Source organism: Sardina pilchardus, chromosome 21 (assembly GCF_963854185.1).
Source record: "Sardina pilchardus chromosome 21, fSarPil1.1, whole genome shotgun sequence".
Lineage (NCBI taxonomy): Eukaryota > Metazoa > Chordata > Actinopteri > Clupeiformes > Clupeidae > Sardina > Sardina pilchardus.
The window spans coordinates 30523648-30543051 of record NC_085014.1 but is presented as its reverse complement, the minus strand read 5'-3'; the positions used below and the strand labels follow the sequence as shown (position 1 = coordinate 30543051).

Here is a 19404-nt window from a genome sequence, read left to right as displayed (position 1 = left end):
CTGTAATAATAAGAAAAAGCCTAGGAAGAACAGTACAGTGCATTTTCATGCACTGTAACTAGAAATGCAATTCCAAGGAATTACCAGTGCATGAAAATGCAGAAATAGATAGATAATGTAGATATGGTTACTAAGGTGTAGCTAGGGTAAACATGGTGGTTGCATAGTTTACAGAGAGTTGATAGTGTGAAGGTAGACTGTTTAAAGATGAAACATTCCAGTTCTAACTTAACTAATGATTTCTATTCATGTTAAAATGTTGATTAGCTAACTTAGCTAATGATTTCTAGCAGTTACGCTAAAAATGCTAATTATGCTAGCAATGCTAACTTTACTAACAATGCTAACCAGGTTGATTAGCTAACTTAACCAATGATTTCTAGCAGCAATGCTAAAAATGCTAACTATGCTAACAATGCTAAATTTGCTAACAATGCTAACCAGGTTGATTAGCTAACTTAGTTGATGATTTTTTGCAGTTATGCTAAAAATGCTAACTATGCTAACAATGCTAACCATGTTAACTAGCTAACTTGCTAGTGAGGACTTTTATTTTGAAACATTTGTTGCTAGGGTATCCATGGTGGCCACTATCAGGAAACAAGAAGTTACTGCAGTATAATCATGTTGGTTGCTATGGAAACGGTCATAAACGCTTAATTTTAATGGTTGCTATGTTGGTTGCTAGGTGCATGGAGGTTTCATGTAGTTGACTGGAGGCATAGTGGATGATAACTGACAGTTGGAATGGTTGAACAGTTCAATAGTTGAGTAGTTTCAATGGTTAAATGATTTAATAGTGTATTATTGCAGTGAGGACTTTTATTTTGAAACAGTTGTGGACAGAGTAAACAGTTAACAGGATATGTAGTCTTCTGAGAGACTGTATGCTTAAAGCCAGAGAAACTGACAGTTGGTGCCCAGGTGGCCGGCCACCTGGCCTAAGATTCTAATTGCTGCCGTGATGTCATAATGAGCAATGTTAAGTCTATGGGGGAAATTGTAATAGTTTTTAACTAATAGTTTAAAAAGTATAAAAGTTACAAAGTTGAAAAATACAAAGCAGGCATGGCATAAGCAAGACCTACGCAACAACGTTTGAATGAAGTTTCTACGTTAAACGGTTGAAGCTGAATTGCGTGCGTTAGAAGAAGAAGAAGAAGACCGAGGAAGAACAGTACAGTGCATTTTCATGCACTGTAATAAGAAACCTAGGAAGAACAATATAGTGCATTTTCATGCACTATTATAATATCAATATTTTTATAATAATATAAAAAAAAAAATCATAAATTCAAAAATCCAGATGGCCGCCACCATATGACGTCATTATGATGTCATAATATGCAAATTAGTTGGATACATTTAATCCCTACATAAACTTTGGGTTATCCTTAATATTTCTCTAATTTACAGAAAGTCTCTATCTCTTATCACTTTTAAGTTAAAGCCTTTTGAAATTACTATGTCAAAATTGAATGTTTTTTGAAAAAACCTCTGGCGCCTAAAGGGTTAAGAACGCATCTGGGAAACACCCGTATCTTTGCGCTCCTTCTTAGCCAAACCCTTCTTGAGAGCCTTCTTAAGTCCTTAAGAAAGATTGAATCTGGGAAATGCGGCCAAATTTGGTTTGGTGTTAGCCAGTCTAACAAAAAAGTTTATCCTGGAATATTTCACTATTTTTATTTTATTATTTAACTTAATGTATCTTTTGTATCTTTATTAAACTGGAATATCTTTATTCTTTAAGGTCTCTTTTCCATAATACAACAAGTCAGAGAAATGATGTTTTTCATCTGGTCATTCAAGATGTTGGAGGAATTGGCCAAGTACTGGACTATATGTATACCTCTCACCTGGAGTTGAATCATGAAAATGTGCAAGCTTTGCTGGATATTGCACAGTATCTACAGGTGCCCAACATACTGAGCATGTGCAACAGTTTCCCAAAGGCTTGTGCCTCAACTATTAACTCCTCCACATTCTCCATGCCAGGTGAGCAGGACTGCATGATGAGTGGTAACCTACCTCCTGAGATTGAGCTTATGCCTACTGAATCCCAGAAACCTTTGAACATATCCGTTGTGGAAGATCAGTCCAAACAAGATTCATGCATCCAGGAAAATATTTCCATTGATATGGTCACAAACATGACTACAGCATCAATAAAACAGCCATTACATGGCTACAAGCTGCGCAATTTCTCCAGTAAGCAATATTTTAAACAAAGTGCAGTACAGACATGCTACTCTACAAGTAGGCAAAGTCAGGATCAGGTTTTGGCTGAAGGAACATTTTTAGCTGAAGGCACAAATAACACCTTTGACCATAGTCCTGCCTGCCAAGGAAGTACCATACCAATGGATCAGGATCCCTCTACACCTCGAGGTTCCATTTCAGTAGCATCTAACTGCACGCATCTTCCTGCTTGCAAGAGCCCTGTGTCTAGGCCTGTGCGCTCCAAGAAAGCGGTATACCTGAAAAAGTACAACTACCTCTGCTCTGAGAGAATGGAGGTAAAAATGCACATTTCAAAGAGCCAGTTCACTGAGCACTGTGTGAATGAGGTTCTGCAGGAGGAGACGGAGCAAAGCTTGGATGAGCGGGTTGGGTCAGAAAACCTGGAAGACTCCACGTCAGGCACCAGTCAGAAAGTCTCCACTCCTTCAACAGTAAACACTGTGGAGATGTTCTCAGAATCAAGCAGGGCCCCTCCAGGACAATCAAGAAATAAGAATTACTGCTGTGAAATATGCAGGAAAGCATTTAAACACCCAAGCAACCTGGAGCTCCACAAGCGCTCGCATACTGGTATGTAGTGCATTTCACAATGACATCCTGATTAGGGATGTGCATTTCTGGCAAAAATGCTATTCGATAATCACTAGATAAGAATTAGTCAACTATAATTTCAAAGAAATGCATACACATGCATACAAACACACACGATGAGAGAAAGGGAGATATGTATCAAAATAAATGGTTTAATTGCTAAACGGTTTAAGAGCTTGTTTTTGTTTATGGAACTGTAAACTTGGGCTTGATAATGTAATTGAATTTTGAACAAACAAAACCAAAACAGATGGGATAGGAAGCAGGTCAATATTAATCATCTTGGAACTGAGAGCTGTCATTCTGTAAGTCTAGCATATAGGCTAACTTATTCAAACAAGTTCCACACAAAACATTTACCTGGCTGATTCTGCATTGTTTTTGTTGCTAACCTACCTAGGCTGTGGAAGTTAGTAGAAACATTTACATCTGGAGAGTAGGGCTGCTCAATTATGGAAAAAATCATAATCACGATTATTTTGGTCAATATTGAAATCACGATTATGTAACACGATTATTTCACATACTAAAAAACCCGAAAACCCCCCCTAAAGACCCTCCTGGCACGACACACATTATGTGTGGCCCAATTAGACAACAATTGTTTTTGAATCAGTAGATGTTCCTCTCTCCAGCAACAGTAAAACCATCCACCAAAGCCACTGCGAACGCCTCTTAAAAATGACCGAAATTTAGAGGGATGAAAATTCTGCTTTCAGTGGTGTAGATAACCCCCCAGTGCACCTTTTGGTCTTTAAAACTATGCTACCTAGGCTCTATCGAAATATAAAGCTTATGTTCATATCTCTATCAGGATAATCAGGGTAGAAATGGCAATTTCAGTCATTTTCAGCCATGAATTGTTGGATTTTGAGGGTCTTTGAGAGGGGTCCCAGAACTCCATAACAAAAACAGCTGGAGGGTTTTAAGTATATCGCTGTTCATAGTTCCACATACCTGTCACATACAAAGTATGAGCCGATTTGGCCAACCCCCATCTTCCGACCTCCTGCTGGTTTTGCCTGGTTTTCTCGTGCAATGACTCTTAAATATATTTTATTTAATATACTTGTATATTGATTGATACACTTCACACTTCTGTATAGGCTACTGTCTTGTCATAGCCTACACCAAAATGAGCATCAAGTGGCTGAAAAGCAGACGTTTCCAACCCAACGGCTGCATCTGCTTTGCCTTTGCTCTGATTCGGTTGATTATAACTTCACATTGTTTGACTCAGCATTTGTGGATACAAGTGGCTCTATCACACATTCCATCACTGAAACATAAGCTGCGCGATCGCTGTTTTGTTTACTTTCATTTTGCGTCATATCACCATTGAAGGGGTCAATAATTTAATGCAGAACGGAAAATAGGGATGGACAGGATTAGCTGACAGATCTGCAATGCTTGCTAGTTCTTGGAAGTTATACTTTTGTACGAGCTCAACTCGGCTGAGTTTTCGAACGGCCAGAATCTAGACCTCTCGTATTTACTGCCACTGTGCAGAGCTAGCAGCCGGGATATACAGTGGGCGAGGGGCGATCACACACACAGCACAGCCGAACTCAACGACGGTAAATAGACAGCATTCATAATGTTAGAGTCTCCAGAACTTGAGAATGGCAGAAAAGTAGGCTAGTTAATTTGTCGCTAGTGGCTTATTAAAAAAACTCACTAGGCGAATCTGAAATCTCGCTAAATATAGTGAAAAGTTGTTAATTTGACAATATTGCTAGCGGTTGATATGCACACGACCTGCCTCACTCAGGTTAGAGTAACTTAGAGAGAGATTGTGGTGGCTTCGGGAGAGGCGAATGTGCGAGTCATTCAGAAAGTGCGTGTGTCATTCAGAACGCAAAACAAAGTAAGTTCTTGCAAAACAGAACATGCAAAATAAATCTGAACTTCTAGGAGGAGAGATGTTTGTTTCTTTCTCAGTGGTGCTGCCAGCATTCATTGTATCATCTGTCTCAATAGCCTACTCATTGACAGTATTACTACAGACATGAATGGCTGTAACACTATACTGTGGTTTGCAATAAAACAATAAAAACAAACATTAGCACAAAGCAAGCCTATCCACTTTACTTTGATATGAGTATCAAAATGATAAATTAAGGGACCTTTTGAACAGGTAAAAAATGTGTGATTAATATGAGATTAATCGCGAGTTAAGTAGGACATTCATGAGATTAATCGTGATTAATTTTTTAATCGATTGACAGCACTAGTTCCAGTACTTATGGAGAGCACTGTATGTTGTGTGACTCTTTCTTAAAATACTATGCAAGTTAATGGAAGAATGTTTTTGCAAATATGAGTCGCACATTTGAAATTGGTAACATGGAAATATAGGTATGCTTCCACAGTCCACACGGGGCATGTGGTTCAAGAAATAATAATTTCTTACTTTTTAGTTTTATACTTGAAAAAATCGGTAACACTTTACATTACGGCTCGCTAATAAGGTGGTAATTGTATGGTAATTTCTATGTAATTTCATGGTAACAATCCCTTGTTACCACTTATTACAAGTAATTTCCATGTAGTTTCTAGTGCAATTACTCCGCAGTTTCTAGGTAATAGCAATGCAAACAGCATTAATTAAGGTGGTAATTTCTATGGTATTTTATGTAATTTCATGGTAATAATATTTTTTAGCCCCTTATTACTATGTCATTTCTATGCAATTTCCAGTGCAATTACTCTGCAGTTTCTAAGTAATAGTGATGCAAACAGCTTTCATTTTAAGTTTAATAAAATTGTAATGATTTAAAATGAATCTAGTTCTTGAAATGATAGTCCAGGATTGACTTATTGTTTTTGTTTAATTACCTGAAAAACAAGGAGGTAATTTCCAGGAAAATACACAGCATCAGGGCCATAAAATACACTATCACTTATTTCCACTCAGTTACTTAGTTATTACCATCTCTGATCTGAAATAGGTTACCGTGTACTGACATTCAACACACAACCACATGTTGAGCACAACCTTAACTTTGTTCTGCAAAAAAACATTGTTTTCACACATTTAACATGTTCTGCAATAATAAAACAACATAATCAAATTCTGAAACAGTAGGCTAGGCTAAATATTTTATTTGCAGTGCACCCTAAACCTACCAAAACATTCATACAGGTACAGAGGTGACGTGTTTGTTACAGATGAAAATATTATAATATTTCGTTGACTTCTTTGGGTCAGAAGCTCCTCTCGGAACATAAATCGTCCTTCTCAAAATTATGACTGCAGACACGGTAATCCATTACTTTAGCGTTTCGATTGAGGTGTCAATGTCCACATTCAAAACAATAAGCCACTGGAGACCGACCGTATCGCAATTACAGCTGATGAAAAACTTGCTGGATTGTAAACTTTTAATTTTTGTTTCGCTGCCGGGAAAGGAACAGACACGAACCACTCTGTCTTCCTTGTCCTCTTTCTTCTGTCTGTAGCATATCTCACCAGAGAAAAGACGGGCTCTGATCTCACTGTAATTTGAGCACTGGACTACCCGTAGTCTCTTCCGGCAATAGCTCCCGTGCGTGCTTCCGTGTGAACACTTGTGTGACATTTCTGTGCTTCATATAGAGTTGCAGTCTCGAACGATTTCTAAGTGTGTACAGACTATTCCAAAGTTTACAGACTAACTGGTGCTTTGTTTTATGTGTAGACACCTCGAGTTAGCTGCTGACGAGGTTTTGCACTGTTTTGAGCAATGTTAGTGGTTTAATTTTGAAAGCGTAGCCTATGGCTTTATGCCACTGTTAGCGATTTTGGGCTGTAGCTCATGCTAGCTCTGCAGGCTAGCCTACTGCTGATCAACGAAAAATACTTCTTCCATGGCTTAGTTAAATTTTCGGCGGATTTACAGGCTACTTTAAATGTTGTATGTTAAATGTTAACTTTCTTTTTTTGCAGAACAAAGTAATAAAGGTCGTACTCAACATGTGTTTGTGTGTTGAATGTCAGTAGGCTACAAAATAGCCTAGCCAGATGGTAATAACCAAGTAATTGAGTGGAAATAGGTGATAATGTATTTTACGGCCCTGATACTGTGTGTTTTCCTGGTAATTACCTCCTTGTTTTTCAGGTAATTAAACAAAAACAACACTAAAAATGTCATAAGGATAATTGATGGGTTTATCAACACAGCTAGGTAATTAAATAGGAAGAGGCAATAGTGCATTTTACAGCTCTGATACCATATAGTTTCCATAAAATTACTTCACTTGTTCCAGTTTAGTTACAGGCACATAATGTCTTCTTTACCAGCTTACTACGAGAATGACTTGGTTTTTCTCTTTCTTAGTAGGCTAATAACTAAGTAATTGGGTGGAAATAAGTGATAATGTATTTTACGGCCCTGATGCTGTGTATTTTCCTGGAAATTACCTCCTTGTTTGTCATGTAATTAAACAAAAACAAGAAGTAAAGTTTCAAATAATTACCATTTTATTATACTCAAAATGAAAGCTGTTTGCATCGCTATTACCTAAAAACTGCAGAGTTGCACTGGAAACTGCATGGAAATAACTTGTAATAAGTGGTAACAAGTGGTAACAAGGGATTGTTACCATGAAATTACATAGAAATTACCATACAATTACCACCTTATTAGCGAGCCGTAATGTAAAGTGTTACCAAAAAATCATATATCACAGTAATCTATGAATCCCCGTAGTACTTTATGTATTCTTCAAATACTATTTAGTATTTTAATTAAATAATATTTCAGGTATTCCCTTGGATAATTCCAAGACTCATTAGTCATGTGAAGTAAACTGTATGATGTTTCCTACCAGCTAATATGTCATTCCGTGTAAAACACTGTATAACAAGTGGTGTGGTTATGTGTGGTTGTTCAGCTGAAGGCACAAATAACATGTGTGGGTGTTCTTTTTTCATTGAACAGGTGAGAAACCATTCCAGTGTAACATATGTGGCAAACATTTTTCACAGGTATGAATTTTTTAATTTTAGACATTTCAGAGACTTTTGAGCTACTGTAAATAACCAGTGCATTTCCCATTATCCACTGACAATTTGTGTATTTGTATGAAAACCCATTGTGATCCTAGAATTATAAGAAAATATTAAATAGTGGTACACCGAGCGCAAGGTTTTGGCCGAATTTCGTAGTCTGCCAAACCTTAGATACAGTAGATACAGTAGATAGATAGATAGATAGATAGATAGATAGATAGATAGATAGATAGATAGATAGATAGATAGATAGATAGATAGGTAGGTAGGTAGGTTGATAGATACTTAATTGATTCCCAAGGCCAAGGGGAAATTCAAGGTCCCAGCAGCTTAAGACCCCACACACAACATACACTACAATGTAAACAGGATGATAAAAAGCAAATCAACATTTTTATAGTAAACTTATTTTCCCGATAATGACCAGTGTTCTATACATTATCCCTTACTTGTTTGATATATGGACATAGCAATTACATTGGACGAACCAGATGCATTGTTTGAGTGATTTAGCACAGGTGTTGATTCACAAAACACTTGTCCATAGGGGAGATGGCCAACTTTAATTTAAAAAAAAAAGGAGAATATCAAATAACATAATGTCCATTCAGTCAATCATATAATACCAATAACAAAGGCATGGTAAGGCTACATTAAGGAGAAAGGTAATAATAAACAACAATGGCCGGGTTTCCCAAAATTGTTAAGAAGCTCTTAAGTGCTAAGAACTTCTTAGGAGCGTTGTAAGAATGTTCTAAGAACGCTCCTAAGAAGTTCTTAGGACTTAAGAGCTTCTTAACGATTTTGGGAAACCCGGCCAATGTCAGTTTAGTCAATGGCCTAGTGAAAATCTACAGTATTATAGTGTGCAGGTCTTGAATTTGACCCAGCATTTAAAGCTGGTCGACAGCCATACAGACGCTCATCTTTGTGAAGGGTTTTGTTGTATTAAAAGTGAAAAAAGGAGGGGTCATGTTGGGACCTTGATATGTTGTAGCATAGAATAACCCAACTAGCAATTGAAGTTAGGTATGATTATACCAATATGATTAATATAACTAGGTAATCAATTGAAATTATTATTATTTACTTTTTTAATTAATATTTTTGGGGCTTTTTATGCCTTTAATTTGATAGGACAGTGGAGAATGACAGGAAGTGAGTGGGAGAGAGAGTCCAGAGCAGTAATAAAAACAGAGTGACGACACTCCCATAGACCTCCATAGGAAAAAATGGCAGCGCTTTTTCCAGGCTATTTCCTCGTTATGGGACTTTTGGAACTATTGACAGCCAATCTCTTGATCAGTAGTCAATGAGTCAATACCCCTTCCAGCATCCAGAATTACAACCCACCTTCCTGCGAATCAGCCATTCAGCGCAGGTTTTCTGGAACTTTTGATCACGTGCCGGCGACATCAAAGTGTTTTGCAACTCTCTCTCTATGGCTCTGAGTGAGTCGGGGTGGGATCCGGAAAGGACCGTATTCGTATTTGTATTCGTGTGGTGTATGGTTCAGGTGCTTCAGCCAGTTTCGCCATGGCTGGGTCCTGAAATTAGATATTTGACTAAATATTATGTTTTGTTTTTTGTACAGTCAGGTAATTTGCAGACACATTTACGCCGCCATTCAGGAGAAAAACCTTACATATGTGAACTCTGTGGGAAAAGGTACTGGAAACACTTTTATCAATATACACTTGAATTGCTCAGTAGTTGAAATACTGTTGCTTGTTTACTGTTGAGAAATAGCAAACTATGATTTTTTTTGTAAAATGTAAATTAAATGGAAATGTCCTTTATGAAGATGTGCTCAGTATGATCAACACACGGTACTTTCTCGAATCAAGTAATTAACAGTAATTCTGCAATCATTTGGGTCCACTTCATATCAGGATCCTGTTCACCCTGTCGAGACTTAGGCCATCCTTAAAAATATTTCCGTTTGCCGTAACCCGACCGACTCTGTCAGTTTAGGGCCGGACTTGAGGTTAAGACCGGTTGATTTTTTTTTTTTTTGCTCTTCCAACAACCAATACAAACTCAATACAATAATGTTGAAGTGCCAAGTCTATTAGCCCCCTTGTTGGACTGTCTCAGAGACGGTTTATTAAGTAACTAGACAATGTTTGACTGTCCCGTTGGTTGTGTCTCCTGCGTGTGCGTGAGAGTGTCTCTCCCTCTCCCTTCGGTGTCACAGAATGAGTTCTGATGTGTTTTGATTGGGGGAAGATGTCCAAGGGGGAATATTTGGTTCAGATAGGTTAGCAATTGATAAGACGTTTAGTAATCGTTTAGTAGCCTACGTTTATGTTGTGTTGTTGTTCGATGAGGGTGAATGACGAGTGATTGAGACCGAGATTTAGCAGTAGCCTAAATCGATTTGTTGGTTTTGAGCGGACACCTGTGCCCACGTTCGAATGGGAGTAGGCTATGTCGGAATTGATGCCGGTCACCGCTCTTTAGCCTGTAGGCCTACATTTTTTATGCTAGGCCTTTATCCTAAAATTACCGGAGTTTTGGAATGATATCTCAGCCTCCCCGTCTCTATAACGCGTATTGTGTAGGACTAGGCTACGCTTCGTTTCATTCACTGTTAATGGTTTGTGCATCGTGCTTGACTGTAATGATGGCTGCGGCTATAGAAAATGTTCGCGGTCAACGTTAAAAGTTAGGCTACTAGTTCGGACACCATTATTCATCTAAAAAATGCATTAAAACACCTCAACATCGCGTTAACTTGGCACGAAGTTCTGGAAGAACTGTGCCCATATATTTCCCATCAATTCTCCCCATTAGTCTAACAGTGTCGCCTGAAGTTAAAATGTTTGATCAAAAAAAGATTTCAATAAGATTTTCCAACTTGTTTGTGGTCTATAACATACATCAGAATGAGTTAGTAATGCCAAAATATGCAAATGTGTTTAAATTCATACCTGGGGTGAGAAACCAACCAGTGGGTTTTGGACATTTGAATACTACCAGTCGTTCTTCAATATAGACACAATGCAGGTGCTGGATAGGATCAAAGGATCTGTGATGCCTTTGCCTGGGTGAAATTTTATTAGGCATCACATCAGAAACAATCCAGATTTATATGGACCTTCTGGATCTGTGTGACACTGGTATTCTCAGTGGCCATCAGTGGGAACCTCTTTACCTTTCTGGCCCAGCAGGGTGACCCGAAGTATCACTACAGGCCGACACCAAGGCGGCTGCTTTTGCCACAGTGGCATGCATCATGGTGCTCCATGCGCTGCTGGCTATTGGCTGCAAGCTCTATTTCTTTGAAACAACTTTGGAAATTAAGCCCACTCCCTCTCCAATCCATGCGGTCACGAATACCAGTTTGGGCTAAATGAACAATGTTTGAGTGGTGTACGTCTGGGGTTGTTTTCTTGGAGATTGGGCTGGGGCAGAGGTTTGGGGAATTCTGATTTAATTTGTAACAAAAGAAATCCTCTATTTTTGCACTTGTGCAGCAAAGAAATCCACATGAAGCGTTGGATGAAAGTTTGATATGGATTATGGTTATGTTGTCTGGGTTGTTGTTGGCTTGGTTGTGGTCCATTCCCAATTCCATAGTGCCCTCCAACCTCCCCTCTAGGTTTACTAATTTTGGAATGAGAACACTGTATAATTCATTATTTATTTGTACTTTACTGTGTTGCCTTTTATTTTCCGATTTGACTTTGGGAATTTCCCTGGTATGTAAGTGAACACTGTTTTTTTTTTTAGCCTACTTTGAACCGTGAAAAAAAAATATATATATACCCAATATATTTTTTTCGCCCGGGTTACGGCATTTTTAAGGATGGCCTTATTTTCCAAAAATGACGGCGGACAATACATTGTCATTATTCAGATTTATTTTAGGCTATCTAATCTTTACCTAAAGAAACCAATGATATTTCAATGTCACCGTTATCTCAAGTCTTTCTCAAGTTTTGGCAGAATTTGTATATTGTTGATTCAATGTATATCTACCATTGAGGTGTTAATCTCAACTAAAATGGTTGTGAAATATTAAATCAATGTTATGTTTTACATTTTTAGGTACATACATATACAGTGCCCTCCAAAAGTATTGGAACACATGCATAAAGTTAAATATGAAGTCATCTTTTGGAAATTGATCTTAATGCCTTAAATGAAACAATGAGGAAATATTAAAATTTTAAGGGCATCAATTTTCTTTGTGAATGAATAATGTATTGTAAATAAATATATATATATATATATATATATATATATATATATATATATATATATATATATACCCTTCACCATATTAACAGTTTGGCATGCTTTATGTCAGTTATTAGCTGTTATCTAATTAGCTGGTTTGAATTGCATTGAGCTCAATGAGAATGAAACCAGCTAATTAGCTAACAGCTAATAACTGACATAAAGTATGCCAAACTGTTAGTATGGTGAAGGGTATAGTGTTGATGTGGGGTTATTTTAATTCCAAAGGCCAAGGGGCTTTTATCAGGGTGCATAGTGTCCTGGATCCATGCAATAACTGGCCTTTAAAAATAAAAATAAAAATCCTCCATGGGAATTTAACATGGGCGTTCCAATACTTATGACCCCCTATATTTTAAGGAAAACATTTATTTGTTTACAATACATTATTCATTCACAAAGAAAATTGATGTTCTTAAAGGTTGAATATTTCCTCATTGTTTCATTTAAGGCATTGACATCAATTTCCAAAAGATGATTTTATATTTAACTTTAAGCATGTGTTCCAATACGTTTGGAGGGCACTGTATATCTTTTTTTTTTTACTTTTTGGCTTTATTGTAACAGGACAGTGAAGAGAGAGACAGGAATCAAGTGGGAGACAGAAATGGGTTGGGAATCGGGGAAACAATCTGGGTCGGACTCAAACCGGGGTCCTTGTGGACACTTGGACCCAAATGTGGCATAGGCACCATTGCCCCCCCCCCCCCCCCCCAACTCCAGCATCTAGTACAGTAGCAGAATATAATGATCACCGTGACCTCACTTTCTCGACAGCTTCGCTGCCTCAGGGGATGTCCAGCGTCACATTGTCATCCACACAGGGGAAAGGCCTCATCTGTGTGATGTTTGCGGACGAGGTTAGTGGTTTAGTTGAAATATGAGTGAATTTTCTTTCGTCTCTCTCTCACTCTCTCACTTTCACTTAGTACTTAACACATAGGCCAAGGCCTTTTTCGGCAGGTGACCCCTATTTTGATGTCACAAAATGTTGGCAACCCCAAATGTTTTGAGAATTTCTTTTGTTTGACTAACTTGCCTGGTTGTTTTGCTTCTTTGTTTGAGAATGTTGATTGATCAGTGCACATACACGAGGATTCGAAATTTGGAATCACTCAGAAAAAAGAAAAAAAAAAAAAAAAAAAAACAGAACTAATGGAACTAATGACTGGCCTTTAGTAGCAACCATCAATTAAGAACTAGTAATGGCAGTTTGTCCTGCAAGTTGAGAAATTAGTTGATATGCAGCAGAAAGAAGTAGTTTGATGGTGCGGCGTAGCTGTTTTACCCATGGATGTATATTATATGACTGGAGAGAGTGACTAGAGTCCTGCCCTCATTCATTTCAATGGCCTGTGCTAGGGTAGCTACTTCAGCCAAAAAAGTTTTAAACTGACCGCAGCCATCTTCATGAAAATGATGGGCGCTCGTTTCCGGCACCAGCTGTTAGGTTCCACATTAAGGACAGAGACAATGTGAGGTGCAACGATGCGTCGTTGATGCAGACTGGATATTCTTCCAGGACAGTAAATTGTTCGGGAACGCGCTTAGGCATAAATGTCTTTCATTGGTTGGGATATCATTTTGGGAATGGCAATGTGGAAGTTTGCCCCTTGTCTCGAAATCCCATAATGCGATGTTCATATGTGATAATATAATAAACACAACGTGTCAATGTTAAGTAAGGATTCACTTTAGCCTACACAACTAATGATCCTTAAATGCTTTGGACTGGCTTTATTAGGCTATTTTGTGTGCAATATGTAGGCTTAGCTATCAGACGAAAATTACTCTAGTAAGGCTAAGTACTGTAGACATCGGACGTAAGAAACTTGTTTCCCAGCTGTAGGGGGACCCTGAGATCAAAACTTCCATGGTGTTGCTTTAAAAATTCTTCCCAAAACTACAATCAAATCACGATTCTTGGACCCTGGATCAGTACAGCAGTTAATAGCCTTTCTCAAACTCCATAAATTCAGATATTTTAAATCATTCTATTGATCAAGTCGTAGAGGCTTTCAACTAGTGAACTTGGTGTCCTTGGCTCCTTTAAGGACTAAAAAAAGCCCTGTAGCAAACTGACCCCTTGGATGAACGGAAATATCCATGACCTAAAAAGAACCTGTAGAAATACTGAGAGAACATGGAGGAAAAACTAGGTTGCACCCGTGCCATTCTAAAAGAAAAAAAAAATAGAAAATGATGATAGAGCTATTCAGAATGAGAGAATAATCTAATTCTCTAAGGTAGGCATCCTCTATAAGTTGTGAAGAATTTGTAGATTTCTTCAAAAACAAAGTAGTTTCTATGAGGAAGGCTATTGGTAACACAGCTCCTCAACATGCGCATTAGATCCAATCCCTACTAGATTCCTCAAAAACGTACTTGATCGCTTAACTTAATTTATTATCAAATAATAAATATGGATCATTATCATTTATTATCAAGATAATAAATACCTCATTAGAAACAGGTATATTTCCGACTGCTTTTAAAACCACTTCTGAAATCTCTGCTTAAAAAGTCAAATCTTGATCATACTATCCTGAGTAACTACAGGCATATATCAAACCTACCTTTCCTGAGCAAAGTATTTGGAAAAACTTGTAATCAGCTTCCTCAACGAAAACAGTACCCTTGCAAAATTCCAATCAGATTTTAAATCAAATCAAAGCACAAAGTATAAATACCTAGAGATTGACATGGTGTTTCTTTCAGTTAGCCTATTAGCTGGTTTGAATTGCATTGAGCTCAATGAGCATCAAACAGGCTAACTGGAGAAAACACCATGCCGATCTCTAGGTATGGTGAAGGGTATGTTATGATGTGGGGCTATTTTAATTCCAAAGGCAAAGGGGACTTTATCAGGATGCAGAGATTCCTGGATCCATGAAATAGCTGGCCTTTAAAAAATAAAAACGTGTAAAAAAATCGTCCTGCCTCTATGGAAATTTAACATAGGGGTCAAATACCTATTTTAAGGAGGAACATTTATTTATTTAAGATGCATGCTTTATTCACAATGAAAATTGGTGTCCGTAACGGTAGGATATTTTACTCTTTTTTTCGGTAACACTTTACTTGACTGGTTCATTCATAACACATTCATAACAGCTGTAATGAACTGCACATGAAACATTCATGACTGATTTATGAAACATGACTCAACATTCATACCAACACTTTCATGAATGTGGAAGATAAAATGACAAAAACTTGTCAAAATAAGTACTTCAAATGTCACTTTACTATACGAGTTGTGAAGTATTCATCATACTGGGAAGTGAACTACTGACCATCTGTGGACCTCTGAATGGTTGGAAATTCCTGTTTTATATATGGGTCATTCCACGTCAAATCAACCAGAGCGCACGCACTTGCGTCTCAAAAAAATCTGAAAAAATATCCTGCGTGCGTATGTTACCCAGGAGACACTCTGTAAAATGTTTTTGTGCTAAGATCAATCCTTTTCAAGTAACAGCCAGTTTTATGGAGGGAGGGGGGTGTCAAATTTGTTCTGCCTCTTTTTTTTGTCAACGTTCACAAGCTCATTGCTCAAGAAATGGAATCTATAGGAGGCTCAAATCTTGCAGGCTGGTGCATAAATAGGAATAGTATGCAGTAAAATCACCACAAGTAGTCTGGATGATCCTGCATGGTCATAGCAGTCCCTCAAAGTTGATCAAAATGTTATTGGAGTTCTTGGCTGGGCTCTGTTTAGGCTTACAGAAGACATATATTTACAGAGTGTCTCCTGGGTAACATAGGTCAGGGCCTGAATTTGTGTACGGGATTGCGGGTATCCCGCATATTTTTTTTCATTTCCCGCACCTTAATGATTCTAATGCGGGAGATTCCCGCACACTTAATAAGTGCCCATAATAAACTCTCCAGACCCCCGCGGCTCGTGAATATCATTGAAGTGAATGGCCAAAGGGAGGATCCTCCGCGGAAGGGCCTCCGTCAATGAACCAATCAGTGGAGCTGATTGTGTTGCTGATATCCAATCAGAAATGCAGGTTAACTGTACATATCAGAAGTTGTCATGCTGCAGGAAAGTCGAGCTTGTGGATTGAAAATGAACTGAATTAACTTAATCATTTCAGTTGGTTAGTTGTTAATAAATCAAACGTTTTATTTAGCATCGAACTTCGTATCACTCACTGGACTTACAAAGTTTTGTGTCCACTCTGGTGACTACAGATCCGCTCCTATAGTCACAGTTGAGATCGCTACATGTCATGTCTCTGTCTGTTATTGTTTTGGGTTAGATCATGATTGTACAACTGGTTTGGGGGCATCAAAGTAGAGCCTGAATCCTTTGCTTTAGAAGTTTGACACTTCTACCCAGCTGCTAACAAACAGCTAAAAACGTTCTACTCAACTCTAGGACCCATATCAAAATAAAAGTCCTAGCACATTTTCAGTGCATGCATTATGTCTTGCAGTGGAGGGGTATAAAACAGCACAGGATACTAAAAGAATAGTAACAAGCTGGGGTACAAATAATTAAATTTATTAATTCCAGTTCACTTACTTTGGCATTAAATCATATCCATAACCATAATGTGGGTTTAACAACTTCCCTCTCTGAAAGACCAACCCCGCGCGCACACCTTCCTCAGTTAATTCTAAAACCACCAGCCGCCACTGGTTTAAGCCTACAAGTAATGTTCTCCGCAAACTGTATAATTCTCCCCCCAAACTGTATAAATCCCCCCCATTGGAGTCACTGAGGGGGGGAATTCCCCCTGTTGTGAAAAATGAAATTCAGGCCCTGTAGGTGCACATGGTATTTTTTTTCAGATTTTTTTGAGATGCAAGTGCGTGTGCTCTGGTTGATTTGACGTGGAATGACCCATATCTATATATACTGTCATTGTGGTAGACAATTATGCATTCTTCAGGGGTTACTATCATAAATAACAAAAAACTAAGTTCTCCTGAACACTGGACTTCCCCCGTTGACTAAGATATGACATGATCAGGTTGGCTAAAACAAAAAAGACAGCAATTCTGCTTTGCTATTGTTGGACTTTTATTTTGACAAGTTTTTGACGTTTTGTCTTCCACATTCATGAAAGGGTTGGTATGAATGTTGAGTCATGTGCAGTTCATGACAGCTGTTATGAATGTGTTATAAACAACCCGTCAAGTAAAGTGTTGCCCTTTTTTCTAATTAAGGCATTAAGATCAATTTCCAAAAGATAATTTTATATTCCTCTTTTTAGTCAACTTTAGCATGGGTTTAAATACTTATTCTTCCCACTGTAGGTATTAAGTCAAGTATCCATTAGTGCTGCCGCGATTAATCGACATAATCAAACTAATCGATTATGAAAATTAGTCGATGCCAATTTTTTTAGTCTAATAATCGTTTTGCTATTGACCCCCTATTTATGTTTGGTCTCCCGTCTCTAACGGCTGTAATGTTATTCATTCTGTTATTAACTCTACAAAAGTAGGCTGATATTGATATGAGCATATCTATATCTATGGCTATATGTCATGTTTTGGCCCTTCAGTTGAGTTAAAAATAAAATGGACACAACAAAATAATGAAAACTTGATTTTATTAAAGAAAAATAGTCGTTTAGATTAGTCGACTAATCGAAAAATTAGTCGAAAGATTAATCGTTAGAAAATTAGTCGTTAGTGGCAGCACTAGTATCCATAGCTTAATCCAAGGAGGCAGACATTTTATTTATTGTCTTCCGGAAATGCTTAACCAACATGGATGTGTGGGTACGCTCGTGCCCAATACTTAACTCTTGTATGAGCTGTCATCTACCAATCAGCATGTAAAAACTGGTGCCGGAAGTTGCAACCATGTAACGCCATGTTTTCAAAAAAAGTTGGCGGCCAAATGCCATGCTAATTGGCTGAAGCTAATCCTGACTACCTTGAACACGCATTACAGAACCAAACACAGTGTTGCCCATTATTCCTGACCTTACTCAGGATTGGTTCTGTACCCGGATGACGCTCTAATGCATTTGCCCACCTGGGCAGTGATTTCTCTAAGCGTAGATCCAAAGCAGAAAATGTACAATTACATTGACTGTTTATTTTGCTCTGGCAAAACAGTATAAGACATCTTTTAGTCATTTGACAGACGTTTTTAGTCACAGCAATGTATAGCAATCATATAACATTTAAGCTACAGTGTCACAGCTACAATTATGGAATATGTGAGCATGTGTAAACAATGCAGAGGACACCTTCGCTAAGAGTTCCCACTGAATCTGTCAATACTAGTACTAGAGGATAGGAGTACCTACATTTTAAGTACTGGTCAGATTATGATAGCAGCATCATATGGTACTCCACATAGAATTTGATTATATTTGTGGTGGAAATCGACTTGGCCAATGGTGGATATAGCACATGGAAAAAACATTGCATGTTAATCTATGTATGCGAAACACCGTACAGACTTGATCATCGGAGGCATCTTTAAAAAAAATGTTTACTTGCATATATGTTAACATAGATACTAGCAGGTTTTAACTCAACTAAATTATCTCCTTGACTACCATTCTCTGTATTGTTTTTTTTAATCTACAGGTTTCAGTAACTTTTGTAATTTGAAAGAACATAAAAAGACACACTCAACTGATAAAGAATTTACTTGTGACCAGTGTGGCAAGTCTTTCAACATGCACAGAAAGTTGCAAAAGCATAAAATTCGTCACAATGGAGACAAACCTCACAACTGCCAAACCTGTGGTAAGGAATCTTATGTCTTTTGAATGAGAAATCATTTACATGAGAATTGAGAATGAGAAAGTATAATAAATGAAATAAAAAGCGCTAAATGTGATATCAGACAGTCATTCGAGCAGTCATTTTGATGTGTAAAAAATGTAAAATGCAGCGATGCTTATATTCTCCTTACTACACATTTATTATAATACTATAATATTCGATATTTGTTATTGAATGCTTAGCTGGAATGACGTTCCTATTTTTAAAGCAGGCCTACCTGCGGGCATGTCATTGGGTTATGGGTATTCTACAGAAGCATGTTTTGAATCGCCACTGCACTAGTCCCTACAATATCGCAATACATATTGTACCATCGGCTTGTTTTGGAGATACACTATATTGCCAAAAGTATTCGCTCACCTGTCTTGACTCACATATGAACTTCAGTCACATCCCATCCTTAATCCATAGGGTTTATTATGATGTCGGTCCACTCTTTGCTGCTAGAACAGCTTCAACTCTTCTGGGAAAACTTTCCATGAAGTTTAGGAGTTTGTTTCTGGGATTCTTTTACCATTCCTTCAGAAGGGCATTTGTGAGGTCACACACTGATATTGGACGAGGCG

The 19404-nt window shown here is 37.9% G+C and overlaps 1 protein-coding gene across 4 annotated transcripts in view; it reads left to right on the top strand.

Annotated features, from left to right (window-relative positions):
• Window positions 1-19404, top strand: part of zbtb49 (zinc finger and BTB domain containing 49) — a 93114-nt gene that overhangs the window by 59470 nt on the left and 14240 nt on the right. For 3 of the 4 annotated variants that reach the window (XM_062525155.1, XM_062525156.1, XM_062525157.1), the window contains exons 3-7: window positions 1751-2811; window positions 7755-7801; window positions 9420-9493; window positions 12848-12930; window positions 18638-18799. In XM_062525155.1, the coding sequence (XP_062381139.1) occupies window positions 1751-2811; window positions 7755-7801; window positions 9420-9493; window positions 12848-12930; window positions 18638-18799 (1427 nt within the window). Of the gene's footprint in view, window positions 1-1750; window positions 2812-7754; window positions 7802-9419; window positions 9494-12847; window positions 12931-18637; window positions 18800-19249 lie in introns of all 4 variants that reach the window. The other variant, XM_062525158.1, reaches the window with a different exon arrangement.